This window comes from Capricornis sumatraensis, chromosome 10, assembly GCF_032405125.1.
Source record: "Capricornis sumatraensis isolate serow.1 chromosome 10, serow.2, whole genome shotgun sequence".
In the NCBI taxonomy this organism is placed as follows: Eukaryota; Metazoa; Chordata; class Mammalia; order Artiodactyla; family Bovidae; genus Capricornis; species Capricornis sumatraensis.
The window spans coordinates 51,700,279-51,728,159 of NC_091078.1; the positions used below are offsets into that span (position 1 = coordinate 51,700,279).

The following is a 27,881-nucleotide window of genomic DNA, read 5'->3' on the forward strand; positions in this document are numbered from 1 at the left end:
TGACATTTTTTGTGCTTTCTGTTGAGTTATGTTACTCATGCCTCTCCTGTTTTGCCTTAATTGCTGGGAAATGAAGTCAGATTTAAAGTTAAGTTCATAGGCTCTTTTGACTTATTTGGTGTGTTTTTACCTAGTCTTGAATTTTTGTATATGTATATTTCTCTTGTTCTTTTTCTTTTATTAGATATTATTGTGGAACCAGAAGGTAATAAATTAATAAGACAGCTGATAGAATTTAGAATTTGGAAAAGCATTGATTTCCTTCCTCCCCCCACAGGCCTTGATTGCATATCTGAACTATAGTAGAGTAAATGCTTTTCATTCTAATTTACCTTTAACATTCAAGTCACATAACAAATAATTACTGTGTAGCTTGCCTAGTGGCTCAGTGGTAAAGAACCTGCCTGCCAATGCAGAAGATGCAGGTTCAATCCCTGGGTCGCGAAGATCCCCTGGAGAAGGAAATGGACTCCATTTCCACTCCAGTATTCTTGCCTGGAGGATCCCATGGACAGAGAAACCTGGTAGACTGCAGTCCATGGGGTCACAAAGAGTCAGCATGACTTAGCGACTAAAGAGCAATAATCATGTGCCAGGCGCTGTACTGAATGTTTGGAATATATATGTGGCCTCTGTTGTAATGGAGCTTATTTTCTGGCAAGGAAAATATAAACAAAAGACCTAGATCATTTTAGTTAATGATAAAAGCTGTGAAAAAATAATATGCTAGCTAGTGTCTGGGATGTTGCTGTGGGGCTACCACTATAGAGAAGGAAGCGAATGCGGCCCTTTTGAGGCAGTATTTGACCTAAGATGTTAGCTAGCCTGTGAAGATGACAAGGAGTTAGATAGCTCTGTGAAGATCTGGGTTAAAGGCTATCTATGCAAGCAGAAACAATTTTGGCATGCTGAAGGAAGATAAGGCCCCTGTGGCCAGGATATAGTGAGAAAGGATATAGTGTGGATGGGGATAGGATAGGAGATTGGGGATTGTGGGGGTTAAACTCTGAATGCAGACTAGTTTGAAAAAATAAGTGGAACAGAAATTAATTTGTAACAGATGTTTTTCATTTCTGTGTATAATACTGAGTGGTTTTGTGGGTGACACACAGGATGGATGAAAGACTTAAGAGGCCAGAACCTGAAGAGGTAACCAAATAGCACTGACCATATGGAGTGTTCAGTTCAGTTGCTCAGTCGTGTCCGACTCTTTGCGACCCCATGGACCGTAGCACGCCAGGCTTTCCTGTCCATCACCAACTCCCAGAGCTTGCTCAGACTTATGTCCATCAAGTTGGTGATGCCATCCAACCATCTCATCCTCTGTCATCCCTTCTGCTCCCACCTTCAGTCTTTCCCAGCATCAGGGTCTTTTCCAATGAGTCAGTTCTTCGCATCAGGTGGCCAAAGTATTGGTGTTTCATCTTCAGCACAACAGAAATTCTTTAAAGACCTTTTAAAACTTTTTATTTTGTATTGGGTATAGCTGACTAACAGTGTTGTGATGGTTTCAGGTATACAGCAAAGGGACTCAGCCAAACACATACATGAATCCATTCTCCCCCAAAATCCCCCTCCCATGCAAGTTGCCAATAACATTGAGCAGAGTTATGTGCTATACAGTAGTCCCTTGTTGGTTATCTGTTTTAAATATAGCAGTATTACATGTCCATCCCGAAGTCCCTAACTATCCCTTCTCCCCATTCTTCTCCCCTGATAACCATAAGTTCATTCTCTAAGTTTGTGAGTCTCTTACACGGTGGAAATTTGATTAAACCAGTTACAGTATTTTTATTGCCTTCTACCTGAATTCTATTTCTATAGAAGAGTAGTTTACCTTAGAGTGGGAGTTTAAACATTACACAACTCATAACTCACATTAGTGTTATATAACCTTACTCAGGGAACATCTGTGGGAAAATATTTAAAAATTGGATCATATATAAAGTGTTCAGAAGCGCTTTAACATTTATTGAAATTATTATATTCAGGGTGCTTGGTGATAAGGGGGATAGTAAGATCAAGTCATTCATCTTTGTACATCATATCGTGTGACTCCTGGCTTTGCTGTTGGTTTGTTTGTTTGTTTGTTTGGCTTTGCTGTTTGTTGAGTGACCTTGAGCCAAGCTAACTATTTGCATTTCATTTCTCATCTATAAATTGGGATTGACATGGTTGATTCATGTCAATGTTTGGCAGAAACCACTGCAATATTGTAAAGTAATTAGTCTCCAATTAAAATAAATTTTAAAAATTGGGATTGACACTAGTACCCATCTCAGTGAATTACCATAAAGATGGAATGCACTCATACAAATAAAAGTACTTAAAACAGTATATAATTCATAAAAGGTACTCATTAATGTTCACTATTTGTTGATTTTGTACTGTTCACTTACAGGGGCTTTCCAGGTGGCTGAGTGGTAAAGAATCTGCCTGCTAATGCAGGAGACAAAGGTTTGATCCTTGGGTGTGGGAGATCTCTAGGAGAAGGAAACGGCAGCCCACTTGAGTATTCTTGCCTGGAAAATTACATGGACAGAGGAGCCTGGCAGGCTGCAGTCCATGGGGTCACAGAGAGTTGGACACGACTTGGTGACTGACCAACCAACCAATTAACTTACGATGAAAGCAGATAGGTCAATTTATGCTGTTTTAGTATGGTGATTGGAAAGAGTAAAATGCAGAGTACAAGATCCACTAGAGGCATAAAGGAGGGTTTCCACCCCTTAGCTGAAAAGGATAGTTATGACTTAGTAGCAGGTGTCTTTTGAGTTAGGTCTTGAAAGATAAGTGTGGGAGAATTTGGAGGAGGATTTGCTCTTGAGGAAATAAGAACAGCTTGTGCAAAGGTATAGCCGTATGAGAAAGCATGAACAGTATATGTTTAGGGAAAAACAAGTTTGGATCCATGAAGTAAGAAAGAGGTAGTAGGGAGCCATTTCAGGGTGGGGATAGGGAAGGGAGTCTAAAAACATTAGGACTTTGTCCTGTAGATTTGGGGAAATAGTGAAGGACTAGTGTGTTTCATTTCAGAAGGAATTTGTGGAGGATGAATTGGGAGGCAGGAAGTTAATAAAGAGGCACATGAAATAGAATATGAAGAGGTTTTTTTTTTTTTTTTTTTCCAGCTGCTCCTCGAGGCATGCTGGGTCTTCTTTCCCTGACCAGGGGTTGACCCTGTGCCAGCTGCATTGGGAGCACAGAGTCTTAACCACTAGACAGCCAGGGAAGTCCCTGAAGAGGACTTTTTATTGGGGGATTTTAAGAGCTGGATTTAGGAAATGAGTATAAGATGATCCTGATACCTCTGTAATAATGGTAGCCTTTTTAACTAGTGGAGAGCAGAGTAAGTAGGAGTTCAGTTTTAAGTATGTTGAGTATAATGTGCCATCATTTCCAATGTGAAGCTGTCTCAGCAGCTGTTCTGGTGGGCTGCTCTATATGAGGATTGAGAATTTAGGCAGAGGAATTCTTAGGAATCATCCGTGGTAGTCAGATGGACAAGGAAAGAGGAGAGGTAGCCGTGAAGAGAGTCTGGCATCAGTCAGGCTCTTTACATCAATCTTTGAAGCAGAGTGACTAAGAAAATTTGTGCACATGATACACAAAATTGTTTTTCATTTAAGCGACTCAGGAGAATGGGCACTTGGAAGAGACTCTGCAGGTTCTTCTTTATGTTGTTGTCTGTCTCTGAGTCATGTCTGACTCCTTTGTGCCCCAATGGACTGTAGCCCCCCAGTCCATCCATGGGATTTCCCAGGCAAGAATACTGGGGTGGATTGGCATTTCTTCCTCCAGGGGAATCTTCCTGACCCAAGTATTGAACTCATGTTTCTTGCATTGGCAGGCGGATTCTTCAGTGCTGAGCCACCAGGGAAGCCCTGCTTCTTTATGTACTTTTCCTTAAAACTGAGGTCCAGGCCACATGGAGATTCTCATTCCCCATCTCCCATTGCACAGTTAGCCATCTCCCATTTTCCAAAAGGAAAGCATCCCACTCATGTGTCCCTGTATATTGCCCTGAGCTATAAAAATCTCTGAGGGTTCCAGACGAAGGCACAGTAGACTGTTGGTGTGGAGATACTCTCCTTTCTGTCAAAGAGAGCACGTAAGATCTCTGTTACAGGGACTTCCCTGATGGTCCACGGGCCAAGACTCCACACTCCCCACGCAGGGGGCCTGGCTTCCTGTTCAGGGAGCTAGACCCCACTTGCCACGAAAATAAATAAATAATACATTTTTTTTAAAACCTGTTGAGTTTTTGGAAATTTATTTGCTGGATCATAATTGAACAGATTGAATGTAGCAAATTTAATTTGAAAAAGCAAATATATATCCTGAGATATTTGTGAGAGTAAGTATAAAAAACATTGACTATCCTACTAATTTTAAAGCATGAAATAGAGCAGAAAAATCAGTATTAAATGAGAAAAAAAATGGACAGAGGTCAGTTTTACAGACAAAAATCACAAATATAAACCTTGAGATGCTTGCATTTGGTGAGGGATGTCTCATTTGGAATTTCGATACATAGATGGTCTCTCTCAGGACAGATCTAGCTTTGATAGAGCTTAGCATAGATTTTCTTACTGTAACAAAGCTGATGATGATTAAACAGGGTTCTTTAGGAAGCAATATAGAACTCTGAAATTAGAAAACTAGATCTTTTCCATAAAACCAGTCTTTTTTAGAAGACAGTGCTTTTTCTTCTTGTGTTTTCATATTATAGTTTTTACTGCTATATTTGAAGAAATAGGAAAGTTCCTTTTCTCTTACAAAATAACTAGAGTAATGCAAGCAAGAAAAGACACTAATTGAAATAGTTAAGTATTATAAATATATAAAGGAAAAGGTGGGGCTTCCCTGATGGCTTAGTGGTAATGAATCTGCCTGCCAATTCAGGAGACCTGCTTCAGTCCCTTGGTTGGGAAGATCCCCTAGAGAAGGAAATGGCTACCCACTCCAGTATTCTTGCTTGGGAAATCTCATGTACGGAGGAGCCTGGCAGACTATAGTCCGTGGGGTTGCAAATGAGTCAGAAATGACTGAGACTAAACAATGGCAACAACAATGGAGAAGGTGACTTTCCCTTGTTTCGTTTAGGGTAGACTCTCCTTTTTGGTAGTGTAATATTTTACTTGAAAAGAGTGCAAGTCAAAGGGAGCTAAAATTGCCCACTCTTGCACATTTTTGACATTTTTCCTTGGAAAGAGAGGGAGAATGACTTTTAAAGACAGACTAAGTAAGTCTCAGACTTCATTTCTGAAATGGGTTATATGAATAATTTTCTCACTTGTCATAACAAGACTATTTACAGATTTATGGGTAAAATGGGATAAGGAGTAAACTGTGATTTTAAAATTCATTAAAAGAGGAGAAACAACTGTACTTATTGGAGGATTCCTATTTCATCTAAAAAGGCCAGTTCACTTTTATAATATTTCTATTACACATGGGTGAAAGGCTTATCTGATAGAAAACTCAGTGTCAGTTCTCATGAAAAGAATGCAGGACAAACTTGTTAATGGTGGTGGTGGCAGCTTAGTAGCTAAGTGTTGTCCGGCTCTTGCAACCCCATGTCCTGCAGTCTGCCAGGCTCCTCTATAGGATTTCCCAGGCAGGAATACTGGATAGGGTTTCCATTTCCTTTTCCAGGAGATATTCCCGACCCAGGGATTGAACCCGAATCTCCTGCACTGCAGGCAGATTCTTTACCATCTGAGCCACCAGGGAAGAAAATAGCGTGAGATATGGAAATAGCAGCCGACTCCAGTACCCTTGCCTGAAAAATCCCATGAACAGAGGAGCCTGGTGGGCCACAGTCCCTGGAGTTGCAGAGAGTCAGACATGACTGAGCGTGCACACACATACGGTATCTCTTGTGCTTTTCACCAGTATCTGGTTTCCCTCTTTTCTCAGCACACGAGTTGGGCCATGTGACTAGTACTAGTGGTGAATCAAGACTGTAAATGATGTGCATTTCCTTCCACCTGAAAATTTGTTGTGCCTGAGCCTTCAAAGTTCTCTTCTCTCAGGCAGAATGATGGCAGCATTCAAGGTAGTGGCTGTTCAGACCATGATAGTTTAAAAGGTAGTGTCTGTACCAGAGAGGTAAAACGTGAAATGATACAGTTAGAGATGTAGTGGGCTTCTCCGTCTGTTTGTTTCCAAAGTTATTTGAGAGCAAAAGCTTCATGGTTCAAAGCTGCATCTTAAATCTTGAGAACTTTGCTAATGATTTTGCTTATATAATTTTAAATAAATGCCAGTGTTTTTCAGACACTTGTTTTTAGCTCTTGAACCCTTTAAAGGAGAGTTTATACAAGAGCCTAATTAATACATAAACAGATAAGTATGATTAAAACGGGATGGTTCCCTATTCCCTTGAAAACTATATATTCCATTCGCTTCAAAATGTGTACCCCACTCCTGTTAGACTGGTAGAGGTTCTTTGGAATCTGAGGTACGGGGAACTATTTAAGGTTCACTTTTAAGATTCACCGTGCCTGGAAGGTGATACAAATTATTATTTGGATTTATGACTCTTACTCTTTGGAATCATCATGCTCAAGAATGTGGGCTCTGGAATCCAAGCTGCTTCATTCACATTCCATCTTGACCAGTTAATGGCTGTATGACTTTGGATAAGTAATTTAGTGTCTCTGATAGATTGGGCATAGTATCCTACGTCAATGGTTTGTGTTTTTTTGTGAAGAAAGCTGTTCTTACCACAGTACCTGACAGTTGTTGATGGTTTTTAAAAGAATGTGCTTAGTCTCTCAGTCATGTCCGACTTTTTGCGACCCCTTAGGCTGTAGCCTGCCAGGCTCCTTTGTCCATGGGGATTCTCCAGGCAAGACTAGTGGAGTGGGTTTCCATGCCCTTCTCCAGGGATCTTCCCAACCCAGGGATCAAACCGAGGTCTTCCGCATTACAGGATATTCTTTACCAGTCTGAGCCACCAGGGAAGCCCTGATTGTAAATAAATAGTGCTGAAAGTGCATTTCTTTACCGCTCCTCCTCTTGGATTCTTTTCTGTCCTTAAATACACTAACCTCTCCCGTCTCAAGGTCTGTGCACTGGAGATGGCTCTCCCCTACTCTCCCATCATTAAGGTCTCACAGATATTAGAAGACTGCATTTATACCCACTTAAAGCCCACTCCAGTGTTCTTGCCTGGGGAATCCAGGGGCGGCGGAGCCTGGTGGGCTGCCATCTATGGGGTCGCACAGAGTCAGACACGACTGAAGCGACTTAGCAGTAGCAGCAGCAAAGGCACCTTTACCCGTCTTCCCATTTCACTCTTTTGTCCTGTCCCTTTAGTGTCTTCCAAAGCTCTTGCTTCAACCTATAATTATCTGGTTTGTGTTTATTGTACTAAAGCTCCAGGAGAGAGATACTGCCTCTTTTTCACTGCTCTGTTCTAGTGCTGAACAGATATCTGTGACACATTCTTTGCTTAGAATTTTAAAAAATAACAATAATAAATGATTATTACTTTTAAAAATGAAAACCACACTAATGTTCAATGTAGAATAGCAGTCCTTAGAGGCACATATTATAATACCTTGACAGACAAAAATTTGCGGGAGTTATTCATGTTGATGTATGGCAGAAATCAAACCAATATTGTGAGGCAATCCTTAATTAAAAATATTAAAAAATAAGATAATAAATTAATCACACTTAAGTGCATAAGTAAAGAAAAAAGTAGGGTGTACATGATAAATTATAAAACTAGTGGAATTATGCAAGTAAATGCCAAAATTGGATTAGATTCACCAAAGTGACTGAATTTGTGTTGCTTCATGTACTCCAAAAGGAGGGTTACTTTTAATTTATTTTCTTAATAATATTACTGGGATCTCTGTCAGCCAGAGTAAAATTAATTTTAAAAGAAACTTTGAGGAAGACTTTGAAAAACGTGCTGTCAAGTTGACATAGGAGCCATAGACAACTCTTGAGCCATGTATCCTTATTTTTGGTAGAAACTGAAGTGTAGTTGACCTGGCATTTCAGTGCAGAGCAGATTAAAATGGGGCGCGAGTGCAGGCTGTGTCTTGGAGAGGGGACTGTTGGTGCCGGCGCCTGGTGCGAGCTCTGCGCCCCCTCCCTGCTGTCGCATCTCCTTCCTCCCATTCCCTTTGCTGCTTTCACTTGGTCGTCTTCATCATCTTGGAGCAGAGCTGCTTGCCTTGCCTTTGTTTCCTCCACTGTTTCTGGTTGGTTCTTCTGTTTTTTAGGTTTTATTTGCAGAGACTAAGCTAAACTAGACTTGCATTGTTATATGAAAGTCAGATTTGTGCGCTGACCATTTGTGGGTGTGGGACATGTTTGTCTTCCATCCTCTCTGAGTTTATCTTGCTGTTTCATTGCCAAAAACATTCTTTTTCTGTTGTTTCTTAGTTACTTCCTAATTTGCATCTGTTTCTGTAAAGCCTGGTTTCTGCACTTCTGAGGTTTTTACTTTATTCCTCTAAAAGTGTGTTAATATTGGATCTATATAAGAATCTAATATAGACGTGAAAAGAGTAGGGGTTATTACAGGAGGCACTTATTTTGAGACAGTCATTTTGATGCCAGTCTTGCAAAAAAGCAATGACATAGCCCCTGGAAAATGTCAAGTAGCAAACTGTAGTTAAGAGTTTAATTTTATTTATGTGCATTTGGTAGATAGTTTTAGAGAAGTAATGGTTTAGGGAAAAGGAGGACAGAACTGGCCCTTGGGAAACTTGGCTTGTGTTTTACTTTCATAGCACTGCCCGTAGCCCATTTCTTTGGCCTAGAACCTTTTCTGTCTTTTACGTGCATAGCTATAAATTGAGACCTTTATTTCTCAGCTTGTCTAGCTCAAGTTCTACATATACTGTATATTCTGTTACAAAAGCTAGTCACAGCGGTCTTAGATGACTTCAGGTCGGTCACAACTTTAAGGCTAAGAATATACTGTTCTGCTTATTCTTAGACATTTTCCAATTATATTAGTTTCGTGTATATATGTATGATAAAGTGCCATGTTTTTATAGAGGACTGGAAATGTTAAACATACAAAACCCTTTGCCGTCTCAGAAGTTTCCTCTTGAAGACAGAGAAGCCTTTGATTAATATTAGGACTAAGGTATATATTTTTTTAACCTTCAAGATTAAGGGTATATTGTCGTATTTTATTTTAGTACATAATTGTGAGATTCTGTGTTTGGTTTTGAATGTATGTTAGTGGTTCAAAATAGCATAAAATGAAATAACAAACCTAAGATGAAATGTATCAAGTGGTTAGGTCATCAACAAGACCTATAGAGGAAAATGTGGTTGTTCCTAAGGGCAGCCCTAGTTTCTGAATGGATTGGTACTGAGTGTTCTCCTCAGGAGACAATATGGTATATGTTGATAAGCCTTAAATCAGTTTCTGAAATTCTACTTAAGCTATGTTTTCAATATAAGTACTAGACTAATCTCTACTAGAATCCAAGAAGTAGAACCCATTTTTCCATAAATGGGCTTCCATAATTTAATTTCATCTTGCTACTGTAGTCTTTCACCACAAACTTTTCTTAGCTTTTGAAGAATTTCTTGGGATGAAGAGTTAATACTATGGCATTCACAAAGATTTAAAATGGATATGTGGCTTTCAGAAGCAAGTTTTTTATTCTTATCTTCTTTCTTTGCATTTGTTCCCTATAGATAGAGGGAAAGGCCATTATAAAATGTTGTGTCTTTGAATAGCCAAAGGACACCTTAGGTCTTTTAGGAATATGTTGAAGAAGGAAATAAAGTTTATATATCTTAGCTTCTTTGTGAAGTTGGGTCTCTTAAGACCTCTTTTAATTTGTCATGTGGCTGTTTCTCTTTTATCAGATTTAAAACTCATATTTCATTTTCATACCCAGTTTCCTCTTACATCATAAAATAGTTTGTTACTCAGAAGTAGCCAAATTATTTATATGCCCCTTTCAGAATGAAAAAGTTAATGTGAGAATAATTTTGTCTGTCTTAATAAATCATTATCCCACACTTTTTGAAATTTCAGGGTGACTCTAGAGATTGGGTTAAGAGAATTTGGGAGAAGGCATTCATTTATTTTTTAAAAGAACTTTTATGAAAATGTCAAATGAATGTTAAGTAGAGACTGTAATGAACCACATATATCTACTATCTGTATTCAGTAATTATCTTTTTGTCACACTGTTTCAAAACACATTATTTTATTGAACTTAAAATACCGAAAGTTGCTCTTACAATATTGATAAAAGTGTATGTAAAATGTGATGGTTTACTCAGACTATTTTAAGTTAGATATTATTTTACTGCTTATCTTTCTCTTTTATTGCAGTTTTATTTTGGTGTCTCCTAACCTTTAATACATCATTTCTCAGTCAATTCACCTAGTTTTACTTGTGGGAAACTAAGTTATATGTATGGCATATGTGTGTATTTGTGTGTGTTGTATGTGTGTGAAGTTTTTTGACAATTGACTTGAAACAAGTAGACTGCCAGATACTCCTTCAGCAAAAGTGGATTATTTGGGATCAGCAGAGAATTGCAATTTGGGGTCGGCAGCACATAGGCCCTGTGCAGGTCCCAGCACGCCGTTTTATAGAGAGGAAAAGGAAGTTAGAGCATCTGTAGTAAACAGAATCCGTGGCTTTTCATTGGCTACTGAGCCCTCACCAAGGAAGAAGAGGAACCTTTTTCCTGTTGGGCTGTGCTCTCCTTGCAGGGCATGAGAGCTCCCTTTTCTGGTCTTCCTACTCTATTTAATCGGAGTTTATTACTTTTTAACAATATGTGTTACATTACTCACATATATGATTATGTAGACCATATATCTGTGTAATTGCATATATAATGTATGTTTTATATATACACAAACACATATACACATGCACAATATTGTGGAAAATTTCAGACATAAAAGAGCTAATACTGTAATGAACTTTTATATATCACCCAGCTTCAACAGTTTTCAATTTACGGTCCATCTTTTTTCACCTATAACACCCTCCCCAGCTATTTAAATGTTTTTTGAATATGTAAATTGGACATACTAAAATTGAAGACTACTCTTGTGCACGTGATAGCTTGCATTTAATGAAGAAGAAAATAGCTAAGATTGAAGTCAGTGTTAACACTCACTACTAGTATGCTACAAAGGAGAATTAACTGACCCTCATAAGCGAAGTGCCGGGAACTATATGATGCCTCCAAGGATACAAAAGTCACTAAGAAAAAAATATTCCATTGCCAGGTGAACTAGAGTAAAGGTTCCAACTTGATGCTTTCAAAGCACAAATTCAAGTGGATTGGGAAAGGGAGGATACAGTATTAGAAAATGCTTCTTCAAGAATGAATTTCAGACTTGAGGAGACTTGCATGAAGAAAGGAGAATAAAATGCATGGCTGTGGTGGTTTCTATGTGGATGGAAAAAAGAGCTTAAAAAGATCATGCTAAAATTGCTCCATAAAAAGGCAAAACAAATGAGTGATAGACGTATTCTTTTTTTGGTTATTTACTGTAATGGAAAAGAATAGTATGATTAATCCAAACGCCTTTTATATTTGTTTTGATTTTTTCCCCCCGTTATTAACCCTCCCACCCGGATTCTTTTTTTTCCAGTTGAGGTATGACTATTATATAACAATGTAGTATACATCATAATGATTTCATATATGTATATGTTGTGAAATGAGTACCACAGTAAGTTTACTGAATGTTAGTTACCGCACCTAGTTAGTTTTTTCCTTGTGATGAGAACTTTTAAGATCTACATAACTTTCAAATATATAATACAGTATTGTTAAAACCGTAAATTTGAACCTTTGGACTACCTTCATCCATTTCCCCCATTCCACCTCTGACAGCTAGCAGTGTGTTCTCTGTATCTGAGTGCTTTGGGATTTTTTATTTGTTTTGTTTGGGAGAGAGGGTTAAATTCCACGTAAATGAGATCTCGTGTATGTCTTTTTCTCTGACTTATTTCACTTAGCATAATGCCCTCAAGGTCCATCCTTATTGTTTCAAATGACAGGATTCCTTCTTTTTTATGTGTGTGTATGTGCTCTGTCATGTCCGATTCCGTATCCTTTTATGATTGAACTATATTCCTTTGTGGGTGTGTGCTCGTACATGTGTACACTGCATTTTCTTTTATCTGTTCATTTGTTAGTGGATACTTGGTTTGTTTCTATACTTTGCCTTTGCTACAACAAACATGGGAGTACAGATACCTATTAAGGATAGTAGTTTGGATTAACGCCCAGGAGTGTAATTGCTGGGTCATGTGATTGTCCTATTTTTATTTTCTGAAGCACCTCTATACTGTTTTCCATAGCGGCTACAACAATTTATGTCTCCACTCAGTGTGCATGGGTTCCCTTTTTTCACATTCTCACCAGCATACATTTCTTGTCTTTTTGGTAATAGGCTTTCTGACAGGTGTGTAGTGTTATCTCTTGTGATTTTGATTTGCATTTCCCTGGTGATTAAGATATTTAACACCTTTTCATCTAACTGTTAGTATTTATATGTTTTCTTTGGAAAAACGTCTAATCAGTTTGGATTGGGTTTCCTGGGAATTCACATAGAAGCAAATAACCAGACTCTACTTGTAGTAACAACTGAATCTATAACACAGTGTTACATATTAAAATTTGGGTACTTCTGGTTTACTCTCTATAATTTGTATGTGTGTGTGTATACCTATAATGAGAAATACAACCATTGTTACATAATAGTTACTTAATCTTGAGCTGAACTTTTCTATTAGGGTCTAAACTTTTCACATCATTTAATTGAAGGGTATCTTTAACAGCAAGGAATACTTTTTAAAAAATGATTACTGTTTGACAAGTACATCTAAGTAAAAATTTTTTACAGTTTTGTGACCAAAAGAAAATAACAAATTTGATGAGATGGTTAGCATCTTTGCAACTATGATATGTAACCTCAAGTTTAAGATTCTGTTTCTGAAAGAACCTAATTGTTCTTAATGATTGACTTACTAGTAAACGTTTTAAATTTAGGCTTAAATTTCTATTTTAAAGACTACTTTTATTTTTCCTTTATTTTTAAGATTTTATCTGAGTAAAGGTTCAAGATCTTTATAGTTTGAGAATGTAGCTTATTCCATTTTGAAATTTCATATTTCATATCTTAATTAACTATTTCAATTAAATATCTTTACTTTGAATGAAATTAATGTTTATCTGTATTTTCTGCTAATTGAAAAGATTTGTAGTTATAAGAAAGAATGAAGTGATTTGGGAAGACAATATTACCTCTTATAACAGGGTTTAAAAACTTGAAACTTTTCAAGTAGTAGTCTTTGAGACATCGCTCTCTTTTAACATAGTCATGGGGTGTTTATTGATTTTCAGATTTAAAACCTGAAGGAATCTAGTGACACGTTTCTAGTTATAAAATCAATGTAAAATATCACGAGGTACCTGTCACTATGTCAAGCAGAATTTTTAAAGAATAAATGATTCTATTAAAAATGGGAATAGATCTAAGCCAACAATTTCACCTCTGAGGTGAAATTATATATTTTCTGGAGAGATATTAAAGAAGACCTAAATGAAAGAGTTAAAGTGTATTTATGGATTGGATGGGTCAGTATTGTAAATATATTAATTATCCCAAATTAATGTGTGGAATTAATGGACTGTCAGTCAAAACCCAACATGAGTTTCTTGGTGGAATTGGCAAGCTTATTTTAAAATTTATGTGAATATGCAGAAGGGCAAGTTATAAAAGGCACAGTTTTAGAATGTTCTTTGAACTCAAGATTTTATTTGAAGCTCTACTTATAAAGTTTGCATATTATGGGAGGACATAAAGATTACTCAAGCAGAATAGAGTCCAGAAACAGATCTGCACTAATGAATCCTTAGCTTATGGTAGAGGTGGAACTGTACAGCAGTGGAGAAAGGAAAGCTAGTTGAAAACTAGTTGTTTCGATAAATGGTAGGGAATAATTATTTATATTAATACAGAGGAAATAAAGTTGAACCCTTATTTCTCATTATATAAAATAATTGATTCCCGGTGTATTACATACCTAAATAATCGTTTAAGTTGTTAATTGTCATGAAGAAGAACACAATACCTTTATGACCTTGGGGCACCAAAAGACTTTTTTTTAACTAGAAAAAGTACACTAACCCATAGCAAAGAATTGATGAATTAGGTTTATGTCAAGAATTTCTATTTAAAAAATACCATTATGAGTGAAAAGAAGCTGTGGAATGACAGCAGTTTATAAACTCATATAACTGACAAAAGAACAGCATAAAGTACTTTAGCACACACTTAAGAGGAAGGTTAAAGACCAATAAATATATGAAAAGTGTTCAACCTCAGAAGGCATCATGGAAATTCAGTTACTTTTGTTGGCAAAAGCCTTTGGTAGTCCTAAGTGTTGGTAATGTTACTAAGCAGCAAGAACTCTTAGGTAAGGTGTCCACCATTTATATATCTCTGTAGTTAGTTTATTTAGCTGACAGGACTGATTAGTGGTAGTGGTGTGTTGTATGGGGGAAGATAGGGCTTCCATGGTGGTTCAAGTGGCAAAGAATCTATCTACAATGCAGGAGACCTAGGTTCGATCCTTGGCTCAGGAAGATCCTCTGGAGGAGAAAATGGCAACCCACACCAATATTCTTGCCTGGAGAATTCCATGGACAGAGGAGCCTGGCGGGCTATAGTTCATGGGGTTGCAAAGAGTTGAACACGATTGAATGACTAACACACAGGGGCAGTAATGTATTATGTGCCCAAAAGAAGAGAAGTGACTGCTATTACTTGAAAGTGCTCAGTGAAGTAAGAGAGTGCTGTGCTTTATAGTAGATAAGAGGGGAAACCCATAAGCACATTCAGTAAACTATTCATAGTGGTGGGTTAGAAACTGGGTCAGAAAATAGGATAGAAAAATGAATGGCAAATCAGAAGGAGGAAGTGGACTGAAAGTCAAAAATGGGTATATAAGAAAGAGTTAAAACATATTTATGAAATCAGTTATTTATTCAACGAATATTTTAGGGCTACTATGTACCAGGTCGGAGAAGGCGATGGTACCCCACTCCAGTACTCTTGCCTGGAAAATCCCGTGGACGGGAGGAGCCTGGTAGGCTGCAGTCCATGGGGTCACGAGGAGTCTGACACTGAGCGACTTCACTTTCACTTTCATGCTTGGAGAAGGAAATGGCAACCCACTCCATTGTTCTTACCTGGAGAATCCCAGGGATGGGGGAGCCTGGTGGGTCTATAGGGTCGCACAGAATCAGACACGACTGAAGCGACTTAGCAGCAGCATGTACCAGGTGCTATGCTAGGTGCTGGAGACATGCGGTTTCCTTGTGGAAGTATTTACCTAGTGCGGTAAATATTAATCAGGTAAACTAATGTGAAATTGCATCTGTGGCAAGTGCTAGGGAGAAAAAAGTACACTGAACCTTTATTTTTTCCCCTCAGAACAGCATCCCCTAGAAATGTGCTGAGGTTTGAAGGATGAGTTATTTAGGCTAAGAGGGGAGATAGCAGTGATACACAGGTAGGGAACTGGCAGTCTGAAGATGCTGAGGTTGGAGGGGACAAGCTGAGTCTGGAGGACTGAAAGATAGGTAATATGGAAAAGTAGGGAGATGGTAAAATGTAAGACAAGACTAGAGTTATGTAAGAGCTAGAGTACATGTGGCTTTATGTTAAAGTTCCTTCCATTTAATTTTAAGAGATGAAGCCCTTGAATAGTTCAGCAGAGGATTGCAATGTAATTACATTTGCATTTTGAAACAACATTCTTTGTTGAGAAACAGTATTTACAAATTGGGGAATGAGATAGGCAAAATGGATGTAGGGGTTTGAGTTAGGGGCTATTGTAGTAAGTAGTGTAGTTTAAAAATGATGGCTTAGATTTCAGTGCTAGTATCAGTAGGAAAAGATTAGACAAGTTTCAAAGGTATTTAAATAGAAGGAACACTCCGGGATGACACCTAGATTTTTGGATTTTTCAATTTAGGTGGTAGGTAGGAAACACTAAAAGGAGACAGTATATGTGCTTGTTTTGAAGTTAAAGAGGAGGTGTCCAATCATGAGTCTAGTTGAATGTTGACTTTGAGATGCCTTTGTGACATTCAAGGGGGGAAAAACATGTAGATAGGGAAATAACATTGGCGGATTGTGGGCATACTGGCATACAATCATACCCAGGTATGACTGACATCCCTTGGGGAAGAGTTAAGAGTTGATAAGAGGATCTTGGATGGAGAAGTCTGCCTGTACAGAAAGCAGAGAAGAGGACTGGAGATGTAGGGTAAAAATCAGGAGACTATTGTAGTTTTAAAAGCCAAAGAAAGAATGATTCAGCAAAGAGGGAGGAGAGGTCAAGAATTATGTAAAATGAAAAGTTAAAATATATCATGCAGAACAACTTTATAGAGTTTGAGCCCCATGTTTCTTAGTTTTCAAAACATGTTTGTTATCCCTTGGAGTCCTTTTTTGTTTTTTAATCTGAAAAATTGCATTTAAAATTTAAAGCCCTGGTTCTTGCTAAAATACTAGGCCTTCTGTCATTGAAATACTTTAACCAGTTTTGGGGCTGTTACTTGTGTACTTTCCAATAGTGATTCTCTACCTCTTATACTTTGTTACTGTTGTTTATGAGCTCGTTTTTTCTAAAGTTATTTTTGGTTTTTGCTTAAACTGTTAAATTAAGTTTTGGGACCTTGGTTTCAGTGTTAATATCTTGATTTGGAGATTCCTGGTAAATTTAGACTGTCATTCATGGTAGGAAGGTTAAGAGTTTACCTTTTTTATGGGAGTCTTTCTTCCCTTGGAAAGAGAAAGATTTAGCCATTTCTATTCTGGTGGCTACCTTGTTTTTCATCTCTAAAGTGGTAGTCTTTCCAGGGTCCCATCTTTAAGTACAATAAATATTTTGTTTCTAGTATTGGGGGATTTCTCTTTTAAAATTACCTCCCATATTTTCTTTTGGAGCATGTGTAGCATTTCTAGCACTAGCTTAGATTTCCAGAATTGTTGCTGCAAAATAAATGTTGTTTTACTTTAAGTTCTGGTTTTAAAATCCTTTTCCTATAGTCCGAAATTTCATTGCCTTTGTAGCATTCAGTGATGGCAATTAATTGACACTCCTTCAGAGAAAATGTTTATTTTCTGTGGATGATTTTAAGTTAGACTTTAAGCTTGTTGTTCAGTCTCTCAGTCATGTCCTACTCTTTGTGACCCCATGGACTACAGCATGCCAGGCTTCCCTGTTCTTCACCATCTCCTGGAGCTTGCTCAAACTTATGTCCTTCAAGTTGGTGATGCCATCCAACCATCTCGCCTTCTGTCGTCCCCTTTTCCTCCTGCCTTCAGTCTTTACCAGCATCAGATCAGGGTCGTTTCTAATAAATCAACTCTTCACATCAGGTGGCCAAAGTGTATTGTAGCTTCAGCTTCAGCATCAGTCCTTCCAGTGAATATTCAAGACTGATTTCCTTTAGGATTGACTGGTTTGATCTCCTTATCATTAGTGTTTTGAAATTAGTGTTTTTTCATAATCATCTGTGAAACATAGTGATTCTTTTTTTTAATGATTAAATGTAAAAACTGGATTTACTTCTTATGATTTCTTAAATTTTTCCTTCATGCTTTTTTCCAGCTTTATTGAGATACAGTTGACAAAGTTGTATGTATTTAATGTACATAATGATTTGAGATATACATACACATTGTGAAATGATTATCACAATCAACACATTTTACATAATCACCTCACATAGTTCTTTTCTTTTTGTTGAGAACTTTTAAGATCCCACCTTCTCTTAGCAAATTTCAAGTATATAATACAGTATTACTTAATGTAATCATCTTGCTGTACAATAGAGCCTTAGAACTTATGTTTTAATTGAAGTTTGCAACCTTTGACCTGTGTCTCCCCGTTTGTTCCATCCCTCATCCTCTGACATTCACCATTCTACTCTCTTTCTGAGTTAAACTTTTTTTTTAGTTCATGTGTAAGCGATACTATTCAGTATTTTTCATTTTCTGTCTGGCCTATTTCACTTAGCATAAATGCCTTTCAAGTTTGTACATGGGTCACAAATCACCAATGGCTAGGTTTCCTTCTGTTTGTGGCCAAATGTTTCATTATATAAATACATAATTATAAAATGTGTGTATATATACATGTTATTATTTATGTTATAACTACATTTTCATTATCCGTTATTCATTATCAACAGACCCTTAGGTTGTTTACATATCTTGGATATTAGAAATAATGCTGCAGTGAACATGGAAGTAAGTGCCGATACATCTTCTGTATACTAATTTTGTCTCCTGTGGATATACAGTAGACCCTTGAACATTGCAGGTTTAAATTGCACAAGTGTACTGATACACAAAATTTTTTTCATTGATAAATACAGTCTGCAGCTGGTTGAATCCATAGGTGCAGAGGAACTAAAGATGTGGAGGAACCAAGTATTTCAGAGAGCCGACTTATTTTTCAGCTGCAGAGGCTTGATGCCCTAACACCCATATTGTTCATAGGTCTACAGTGTACCCAGAAATAGGATCTCTGGATCACATACTAGTTGTCTTTTAATATTTTTAAAGGAATCTCCACACTATTTTCCATAATGGCTGTATGAATTTACATTCTCACCAACAGTATACCAAGGGTTCCCTTTTCTCCACATCTTTGACAGCATTTTTTACCTCATCCTTTTGATAGTAGCCATCCTAACAGATGTGAAGGGTATATCTATCTCATTGTGGTTTTGAGTTGCGTTTCTCTGAATAGTGATGTTGAACACCTTTTCTTTTTCCTATTGGCCACTTGCATGTCTCTGGGAAAATACCTTTTCAGGTTCTTTGAACCTTTTTTTAAGTCATATTTTGTATGGGTTTTTGGATTTTTTGTTTGCTTTTGAGTGGTATGAATTCTTTATATATTATAGATAATAGCCCCTTATTAGATATATGGTTTGTGAACATTTTCTTTAATTCCACAGGTTACCTTTTCATATTGTGTATTCTTTGCTTTGTTGTACACAAGGCTTCTAATATATACTCCTGCTTATTTATTCTTTACTTTTTTTTGCCTGTGTTTTTGGCATCATATCTGAAAAAATTATTGCCAATGCCAATGTCAGGGAGCTTTTTTTTTTCCTCTATGTTTTCCTCTAGGGATTTTATGGTTTCACATCATACATTGACATCAGTAATCTATTTTGAGTTAATTTTTTTGTATGGTGTAAGATAAGGGTCCAGTTTCATTCATATAATATCCGGTTTTCTAACACCATTTGTTGAAGAGACTAGTCTTCCATCATTGTCCTTGATGCCCTTGCCAAAGGTTAGGTGACTGTAAACGTTTTTTTTTCTGGGCTCTGGATTCTGTTCCAGTGTTTTCTCTCTCTCTCTCTCTTGCTCTTTTTTTTTTCTTTGGTAGTAACATACTGTTTTGGTTACTATAGTTTTGTAACATGGTTTGGAATCAGGGACTTAGATGCTTTCAGTTTTGTTGTTCTTTCTCAAGTTTGCTTTAGCTATTCAGGGTCTTTGGGGATTCCATGCAAATTTTAGGTTATTTTTCTGTTTCTGTGAAAAACAGTATTGGAATTTTTATAGGTATTGCATTGAATATGTAGATTGCTCTCGGCAATATGGACTTCAAAAAATTTTTTTTCTTGGAGTATGGCTGATTTACAATGTTGTATATATGGACATTTTAATGATACTGATTTTTCCAATCCATAAGCGTGAAATATCTTTCCATTTGCTTTTGTCTTCATTTATCAGTGTCCTATACTTTTCAGTGTACAGGTCTTTCACCTCCTGGGTTAAATGTATTCCTAAGTATTTTACTGACTTTTTTTTAAAAAAACATACTAATGTAGATGGTATTGCTTTCTTAATTATTTTCAGATAATTCATATTTAATGTATAGAAATGCAACTGCTTTTTTAATGTTTTTCTTGTATCCTTGGTAAAGTTTTTAGAGTTTTCTGTATATAAGATCATGTCATTTGCAAACAATTTAAATTCTTCCTTCCCAATTTGGAAGCCCTTTATTTCTTTTTCTTATCTAATTGGTAAAGCTAGGACTTTTAGTACTGTGTTGAATGGAAGGGTGAGAGTGGGCATTCTTGTTTTGTTCTTGATCTTAAAAAGCTTTCACCATTTCACCATTGAGTATGATGCTAGCTATGGACTTGTCGTATATGGCGTTTATTATGTTGAGGTAAATTTCTTTTATACCTACTTTTTTAGTTTTTGTTGTGAAAGAATGTTGAATTTTATCAAATGCCTTTTTTGCATCTGTTGAGATGATTAGATGATTTTAATCCTTCATTCTGTTATATGGGATCACATTTATTTATTCTCGTATGTTGAACCATTCCTGACTCCCAGGGATAAATTCCAGTTAATTGTGGTGTGCTGTGTGCTAAGTTGCTTCAGTTGTGTCTGACTCTTTGTAACCCTGTGAACTGTAGCCTGCGAGGCTCCTCTGTCCATGCAGTTCTCCAGGCAGGGATACTTGAGTGGGTTGACATGCCCTCCTAGCCCAGGGATTGAACCTGCATCTCTTAGGTCTCCTGCACTGGCAGGCAGGTTCTTTACCACTAGCACCATTTAAAATCCATTTTAAATGGCAGCCCCTAATAATGGTGTGTGATCCTCTTAATGTGCTGTTGATTTCAATTTGCTAGTATTTTCTTAAGGATTTTTGTATCTTTGTTCATCAGGGGCACTGGCCTGTAGTTTTCTTGCTGTGTTGTCTGACTTGGGTATCAAGGTAATAATGGCCTTGTAAAATGATTTTGGAAGTGCTTTTTCTTTAATTTTTTTAAAAGAGTTTGAGATGGATTGGCATTAATTCTTTAAATGTTTTGGTAGAATTTGCCAGTGAAGCCATCTGGTCCTAGACATTTCTTCAAATTAGTAATCAAAAGCCCCCACAGTCACCTTTCTTGTTATTGGTCTGTTCAGATTTTTTAAATTTCTTCCTGCTTCAGTCTTTGATATAGGTTGTTTCTAAGAATCTGTCCATTTCTTCTGGGTTATCCAATTTGTTGGTATATAATTGTTAATAATAATCTTTTAGGATCCTTTGTGTATTTTTGGTAGTAGTTGTAATCTCTCCTCTTAGTTTTTTTCTTTTTAAATTTTTTTGCCTTAACATGTGGCGTGTGGGATCTTAGTTCCCCAGCAAAGGATCAGTCTTGTGCCCCCTGTATTGGAAGCTCAGAGTCTTAAGAACTAGACCACTGGGTAAGTCCTCTCCTCTTTCCTTTCTGATTTTGTCTTCTTTTTTCTTAATCTAGCCAAAAGTTTGTCAATTTTGCTTATCTTAAAAAGTGGAATAAAACTTTTTTCCTCTTTTTTTTTTTAGTCTCTATTTCATTCATTTATGCTCTGATCCTTATTTCTTTACATCTGCTCTTTGGGCATAATTTATTCTATTTCTGGTTCCTTGAGGTATAAAGTTAGACTGTTTATTTGAGATCTGTTTTCTACTAATGTTGATATTTATTGCTATAAACTTATCAGATTGCTTTTGCTACATTTTGCTGTGTTTCCATTTGGGTCTGTCTCTTTTTTTGGACCCACTGATTAAGGAAAATATTGTTCAATTTCCACATATTAGTGAATTTCCTAGCTTTCTTATTGATCACTAATTTCATACCATTGTGCTCAGAAAAGATACTCAATATAATTTCATTCTTAAATTTGTTAAGACTTGTTTTGTGACCTAACATATAAAGTATGGATGTGAGAGTTGGACTATAAAAGAAAGCTGAGTGCCTAAGAATTGATGCTTTTGAATTGTGTTGGAAAAGACTTTTGCGAGTCCCTTGGACTGCAAGGAGATCCAAGCAGTCCATCCTAAAGAAAATCAGTCCTGAATATTCATTGGAAGGACTGACGCTGAAGCTGAAACTCCAATCCTTTGGCCACGTGATGTGAAGAGCTGACTCATTTGTAAAGACCTTGATGTATGGAAAGATTGAAGGCAGGAGGAGAAGGGGATAACAGAGGATGAAATGGTTGGATGGCACCATCGACTCAATGGATATGAGTTTGAGTAAACTAGGAGTTGGCGATGGGCAGGGAGGCCTGGTGTGCTGCAGTCCATGGGGTCGCAAAGAGTCGGACACGACTGAGCAACTGAACTGAACTGATATGAAGTATCCTGGAGAATATTCTCTGTGCACTTGAGAGGACTGTATGTTCTATGGTTAAATGGAATGTTTTCTGTTAGATTCATTTGGTCTAAAGTGTAGTTCAAGTCCACTATTTCCTTCTTTATAGTCTCCTTCTCATCTGTTCTTTGAAAGTAGGGTATTAAAGCCCACTACTATTATTGCATTGCTATCTATTTCAATTGTTGTATCTTGATGAATTGATTCCTTTATCATTACATAATGAATGACCTTTTATCTCTGTTACAATTTTGGGGTTCTTTTTAGGTCTGATAAAAATGTAGCCAATCTTGGTCTCTTCTACTTTCGATTTGTATAGAATATCGTTTTCCATCTCTTCACTTTCAGGCTGTGTGATTCCTTAAAGCTGAAGTGAGTTTCTGTTAGCATATGTTTGGGTATTGCATTTTTAATATATTTACTTACTCTATGATTAGTGAATTTAATCGCTTTACATTGAAAGTAATTATTGATAGGTAGAGATGGTTGGATGGCATTACTGATGCAATGGACATAAGTTTGAGTAGGTTCTGGGAGTTGGTGATAAACAGGGAAACCTGGCGTGCTGCTGTCCAGGGGGTTGCAAAGAGTCAGATGCAACTGAACTGACTGACTGAAAGACTTAACTACTGCCATCTTGTTAATTGTTATGATCGTTCTTTTGTTCCTCTCTTCTCTTGCCATCTTCCTCTGTGATTTGATAGTTTTCTTTCATGGTATTCTTTCTTTTTGTATCTACTATAAGTTTTTGCTTTGTGACTACCCTGAGGTTTAAACAAAACGTTTTATAACAGTCAGCTTTATGTCAGTCTTTTTATGTTTTGTATTTAACAAATTATTGAATGCAGATATTTTTATTTTTGTCTTTCAGCCTTTATACTAGTTAGTGATTTACACACCATTACAGTACTAGAATATTCTGAATTTGCTCATGTCCATATCTTACCAGTGAGTTTATACTGTATATGTTTTTAAGTTACTAATTACTGTCCTTTCATTTCAGCTTGTAGAACTGAAATGAAACTCCCTCTATCTTCTTATAGAGCAGGTCTGGTAGTGATGAACTTCTGCAAATTTTCTTTCTCGCTCTCTTTTTTTTAGTTTGGGAATGTCTTTTTCTGATGGTTAGCTTTGCTGAGTATTCTTAGTTGGCAGTTTTTTTCTTCTAGCACTTTGAATCTATATACCTTATTCTGGTGCAAGGTGTCTACTGAGAAATCTGATAGCCTTATGTGGGGTCTTATGTATGAGTTTCTTTCCTCTTGCTTTCTGAGTTCTCTCTTTGTCTTTGATTTTTGATAGTTTTATTAGATTATCTCTCAGTGAAGTCCTGTGTGAGCTGAATATGTATTGGGGCATGTGAACACCACATTCCAGGAAGACTCAGTTTCTCTCCCCAGATTTGGGAAGGTTTAAGCCATTATTTCTTTAAATAACCTACCTACCCCTGTCTCTCCTTCTAGAACTCCTATAATGCAATCATTACTCTTGATGATGGCCTACAGTTGGTGTAGGCTATTTTTTAACTTACTTTGCTTTGCTTTGATAATTTCAAGTAACCTTTCTTCTGGTTTTCAGATTCTTCTGCTAGTTCAAGTCTACTATTAATGTTCTCTACTGCATTTTCTTTTTCATTTTATTAATTTAATTAGCTCCAGTATTTCTCTTCGGTGTTCTTTTTTTTAAAGTGTAATTTCTGTCTATGTTGAACTTCTTATTTTGTTCATGTTCATGTGGTATTTTCCTGATTTGTTGTCTATCTGGGTTCTCTTGTAGCTTGCTGAGCTTCATTGAAACAATTACTTGAAATCTTCATTGAGAAATAGATTTATTTCTCTGTGGTCAGTTACTGAAAAATAATTGTGTTCCTTTGGCATTGTCATGTTTTCTTGATTTTTTTTTTTTTTAACATTTCTTGTAGCCTTACTTACTTTGTATAGTGTGTTAGTCAGTCGTGTCCAACTCTTTTTGACCCCATGGATTGTAGCCTACCAGGCTCCTCTGTCCATGGAATTCTCCAGGTGAGAATACTGTAGTGGGTTGCCATTCACTTCTCCAGGGGATCTTCCCAACCCAGCAATTGAACCTGCATCTCCTGTATTGCATGCAGATTCTTTACCATCTGAGCCACCTTTACGTCTACCCATTTTATGGAATAATTTTGGTGGGGAAAGACCTTACCTGTGGGTAAGTGCAAGAGTGACAGCTGGATAGACTGGCAGTTCTTACCCCGGGTAAGATCCAGGGGTGTAGTCTTCGTGCATTTCTAACAGCTGAGTTTAAGTGGAGAGTGCACACTGCAGAGGTTCTCAGTGGCCAAGGCTGCAAGTGTCTATGGGGGCTGTAAGGGCTACGGGGGACCTTCTGATCTTTTTTTCTCCCATGGCAAGTTGTTGTGGCCAAGGAAATCTTTCTTGGCACCTGGCTCTGCTCACCGGTGTTCTCCTAATTGTGGTGTTACTGGCTAATGCCCGTGGAGTCACCATGGAGCTGTGAGCTAGAGCCCAGGCAGTGGTGGCTCAGCTGCAGATCTGGGGCCCAGAGCATAGGCACTCGTGAAGCCAACCATGGAGCTGGGATCTGGAGCTCAGGAGGCTGCAGAGCTGGAATCTGAAGTGTAAGCACTTACAGTGGTTCTGGGGTTCAGCAGTGTTTGTGGGACCATGGTAGCCCGAGTCCTGGGGCAGTGCAGCAGCAAGTCTTTTTTGTTGAGGGCATGGCAGCGTCTCCCTCTCCAGGGGCCCTGTGGCAGTGATGACTTTTGCTGAAAGCTGTTGTCCTCTGTAGAGCAGGCTACTGGGGTCTGCTCTGATGAATAACTCACGGGGTCCCCCTTTGTGAAAGCTCTCATGGGTGTTGTTGTCCTGCCTAGGTCCACCACAGAGCAGACCACGGGGAGTGCAGGGGTGCCTGCCATGTGGCTGATCCTGGTTGTCTCCAGATGCTTCAGCTAAGCCTGTCACCCTAGTGATCCTCCTTCCATCTGTGTGGTTGCTCTCCATCCTTTGCTTCATTGTGCTGCTATAGGATCTCAGTTCTACTTGAGCTTCCTGTAAATATTTTCCTTTGTGGATAGCTATCTGTTACTTTTTATTGGGGTTATGAAGGCTGCTGTCACCTACTGTGCCATCTTTTCAAATGCCATCTCTCAAGACACTTTTTGTCTTGTTACTAATTTGCTTTGCATCTTTAACCTTTTTAATATTTAGCTTATTTTTAATTTGACATTCAAAAACTCAAATAGGGCTTTTACCATACTTTATTTCACAGTAATAGTAACAGTAGCCTCTGGGTGCTTTAGGGACATTATATTGTTTATTTATCAAAGCGACCTTATTGACATGGGTACAATTGTTATTCCTTCTTTACAGAGGAAGAAACTAGACCACAGAATGGTCTAGCCAAGGTCACATAGCTAGTAAGTGTGGAAACAGGATATCCAAACCCAGGCAGTATGATTCTAAAACTTGTACTCTAAACCTCCCTTTCAGCCTGTGTGGCTTATCTTACTTCTGAAGTTATTTATTTCGTCGGTTGATTTCGATGCTTAGTTTTCATATTGCTTATTTTTCTCATGTTTGATTTTTGGATGTGTGCTTATTTTGTATTAGATCAAGTCTGTCTTAAAATATTACAGCATTTTGTTTCTAGTGATCATGCGTTGGAAAGTCATGACTTGCTGTTTGGGAAGGATATAGCAAGCTGATTTTGGATATGAGGATTTCCTATTGATCTGGAAAGCATTGTTCCACTCTTTGAATTACTTGGCTATGTGTGTTGGAGATACCCATGAGGCCCACTTCCTTGCTTGGCAGTGGTCGTCTAAGGGGATCCACCTGCCTAGCAGTTCCTGTTGCTCATTACCCTGAGGTTGATGCAGGATTTTCTCTTGCCTCTCTCACACCCTCAGCAACTTTATATTAAACATGAACCATCCTGAATATTGCCTCTTCAGCTCTCCCCCTTCCAACACCCAAGCATGCACACATGTACACACACACACACCATAGTTTACAGTTACTTCAGGTTGTAGTTTGGACTGTGGCTTCTTCCATCTCATTTCTTCCTATTTGTTATTTTGTCTTTCATTGATCAAAATTCTCATTCGTTAAGGTCATGTTCTTATTCTACAGTACAGTTACAGTTCATCTCCCATGGTTATTTATAACTTAACTCTTTATTTCTGTGATTTTTAGAGTTGTTCAGTCGCTAACTGGTGTCCAGCTCTTTGCAACCCTGTGGACTGCAGCACGCCAGGCTTCCCTGTCTTTCACCATCTCCTGGAATTTACTCACATTCATGTGCATTGATTTGGTGATGCTATGTAACCATCTCATCCTCTGCCGCCTTTCTCCTTTTGCTTTCAGTCTTTCCCAGCAGCAAGGTCTTTCCCAGTGAGTCAGTTCTTCACATCAGGTGGCCAAGGAATTGGAGCTTCAACGTCTGTTCTTCCAATAAATATTCAGGGTTAATTTCCTTTAGTATTGACTGATTTGATCCCAAGAAACTCTCAAGAGTCTTCTCCAGCACCACAAATCAAAGCACCAATTCTTTGGTGCTCAGCCTTCTTTATGATTCAGTTCTCATATACATTCGTACCTGACTATCTGGAAAAACCATAGCGTTGACCATACAGACCTTTGTTGATAAAGTACTGTCTCTAATACCTGATTTGTCATAGCTTTCCTTCCAAGGAGCAGGCTTGCATCTTTTAATTTTGTGACTGCAGTCACCATCCACAGTTATTTTGGAGCCCGAGAAAATAAAATCCGTCACTGTAATCACTTTCCCCCCCTTTTGTTTGCCATGGGGCCATATGCCACGATGTTAGTTTTTTGAATGTAGAGTTTTAAGCCAGCTTTTTCCACTCTCCTCTTTCACCCTCATCAAGAGACTTTTAGTTCCTCTTCTTCCTTTAGAGTGGTGTCATCTGCGTATCTGAAGTTGTTGATCCTTCTCCTGGCAATCTTGATTCCGGCTTGTGATTCATCCAGCCAAGCATTTTGCATGCTGTATTCTGCATATAAGTTAAATAAGCAGGAATTGAAAGCAATTAAATTGAATGTACAAGCTTCATTTTGGTGCTGTATTCTGTTAGTGGTTTTTAATCTTTTGAGAGTCATTGACATCTTTGAAGATTTGGTAAATTTTATGTACCGTCACATTTTTTGTTCAGATGCATAGCTATGTACCATCTGTACCCCAAGCAATGGCCAAATGTTAATTTGATCATTACTAGTTTTGTAGACTTGTTTTTTGGGGGGAGAATGGGCTTTGTTTTTAGTTATTTTTAGAGGTATAAGCCAATTTCTTAGAAAATAATCTATTGTTCAGGTTTGAGGAAAATTGTTATGAAAGATATATAGCCATAGATTTATATATAAAGAGTTAAATATAAACTATAGTATTAGAAAGCTAGAGCTATTTCTTTCTAGTAAACCAAGTTTTATAACATTTCTTTTTTTCCTATTTTCTCTAGGTTTAACTATAGATCAACACATCATCTTGCGTCTCATGGGTTTTATGAATTTTTAAATTGGTTTGATGAAAGAGCATGGTATCCACTAGGAAGAATAGTAGGTGGTACTGTAAGTATAAATGCAGTTATTCATGTTAATCTTAAATATTTTCAGTGATTTGAGTAAATCATTCATCACTAAGGTGATGGC

The 27,881-nt window shown here is 37.6% G+C and overlaps 1 protein-coding gene across 1 annotated transcript in view; it reads left to right on the plus strand.

The window, feature by feature from the left end:
- STT3B (STT3 oligosaccharyltransferase complex catalytic subunit B) overlaps positions 1-27,881 on the plus strand; it is a 99,810-nt gene that overhangs the window by 23,663 nt on the left and 48,266 nt on the right. Inside the window, exon 2 of the mRNA XM_068981627.1 lies at positions 27,692-27,800. Coding sequence (XP_068837728.1) covers positions 27,692-27,800 — 109 coding nt within the window. The remainder of the gene's footprint in view (positions 1-27,691; positions 27,801-27,881) is intronic.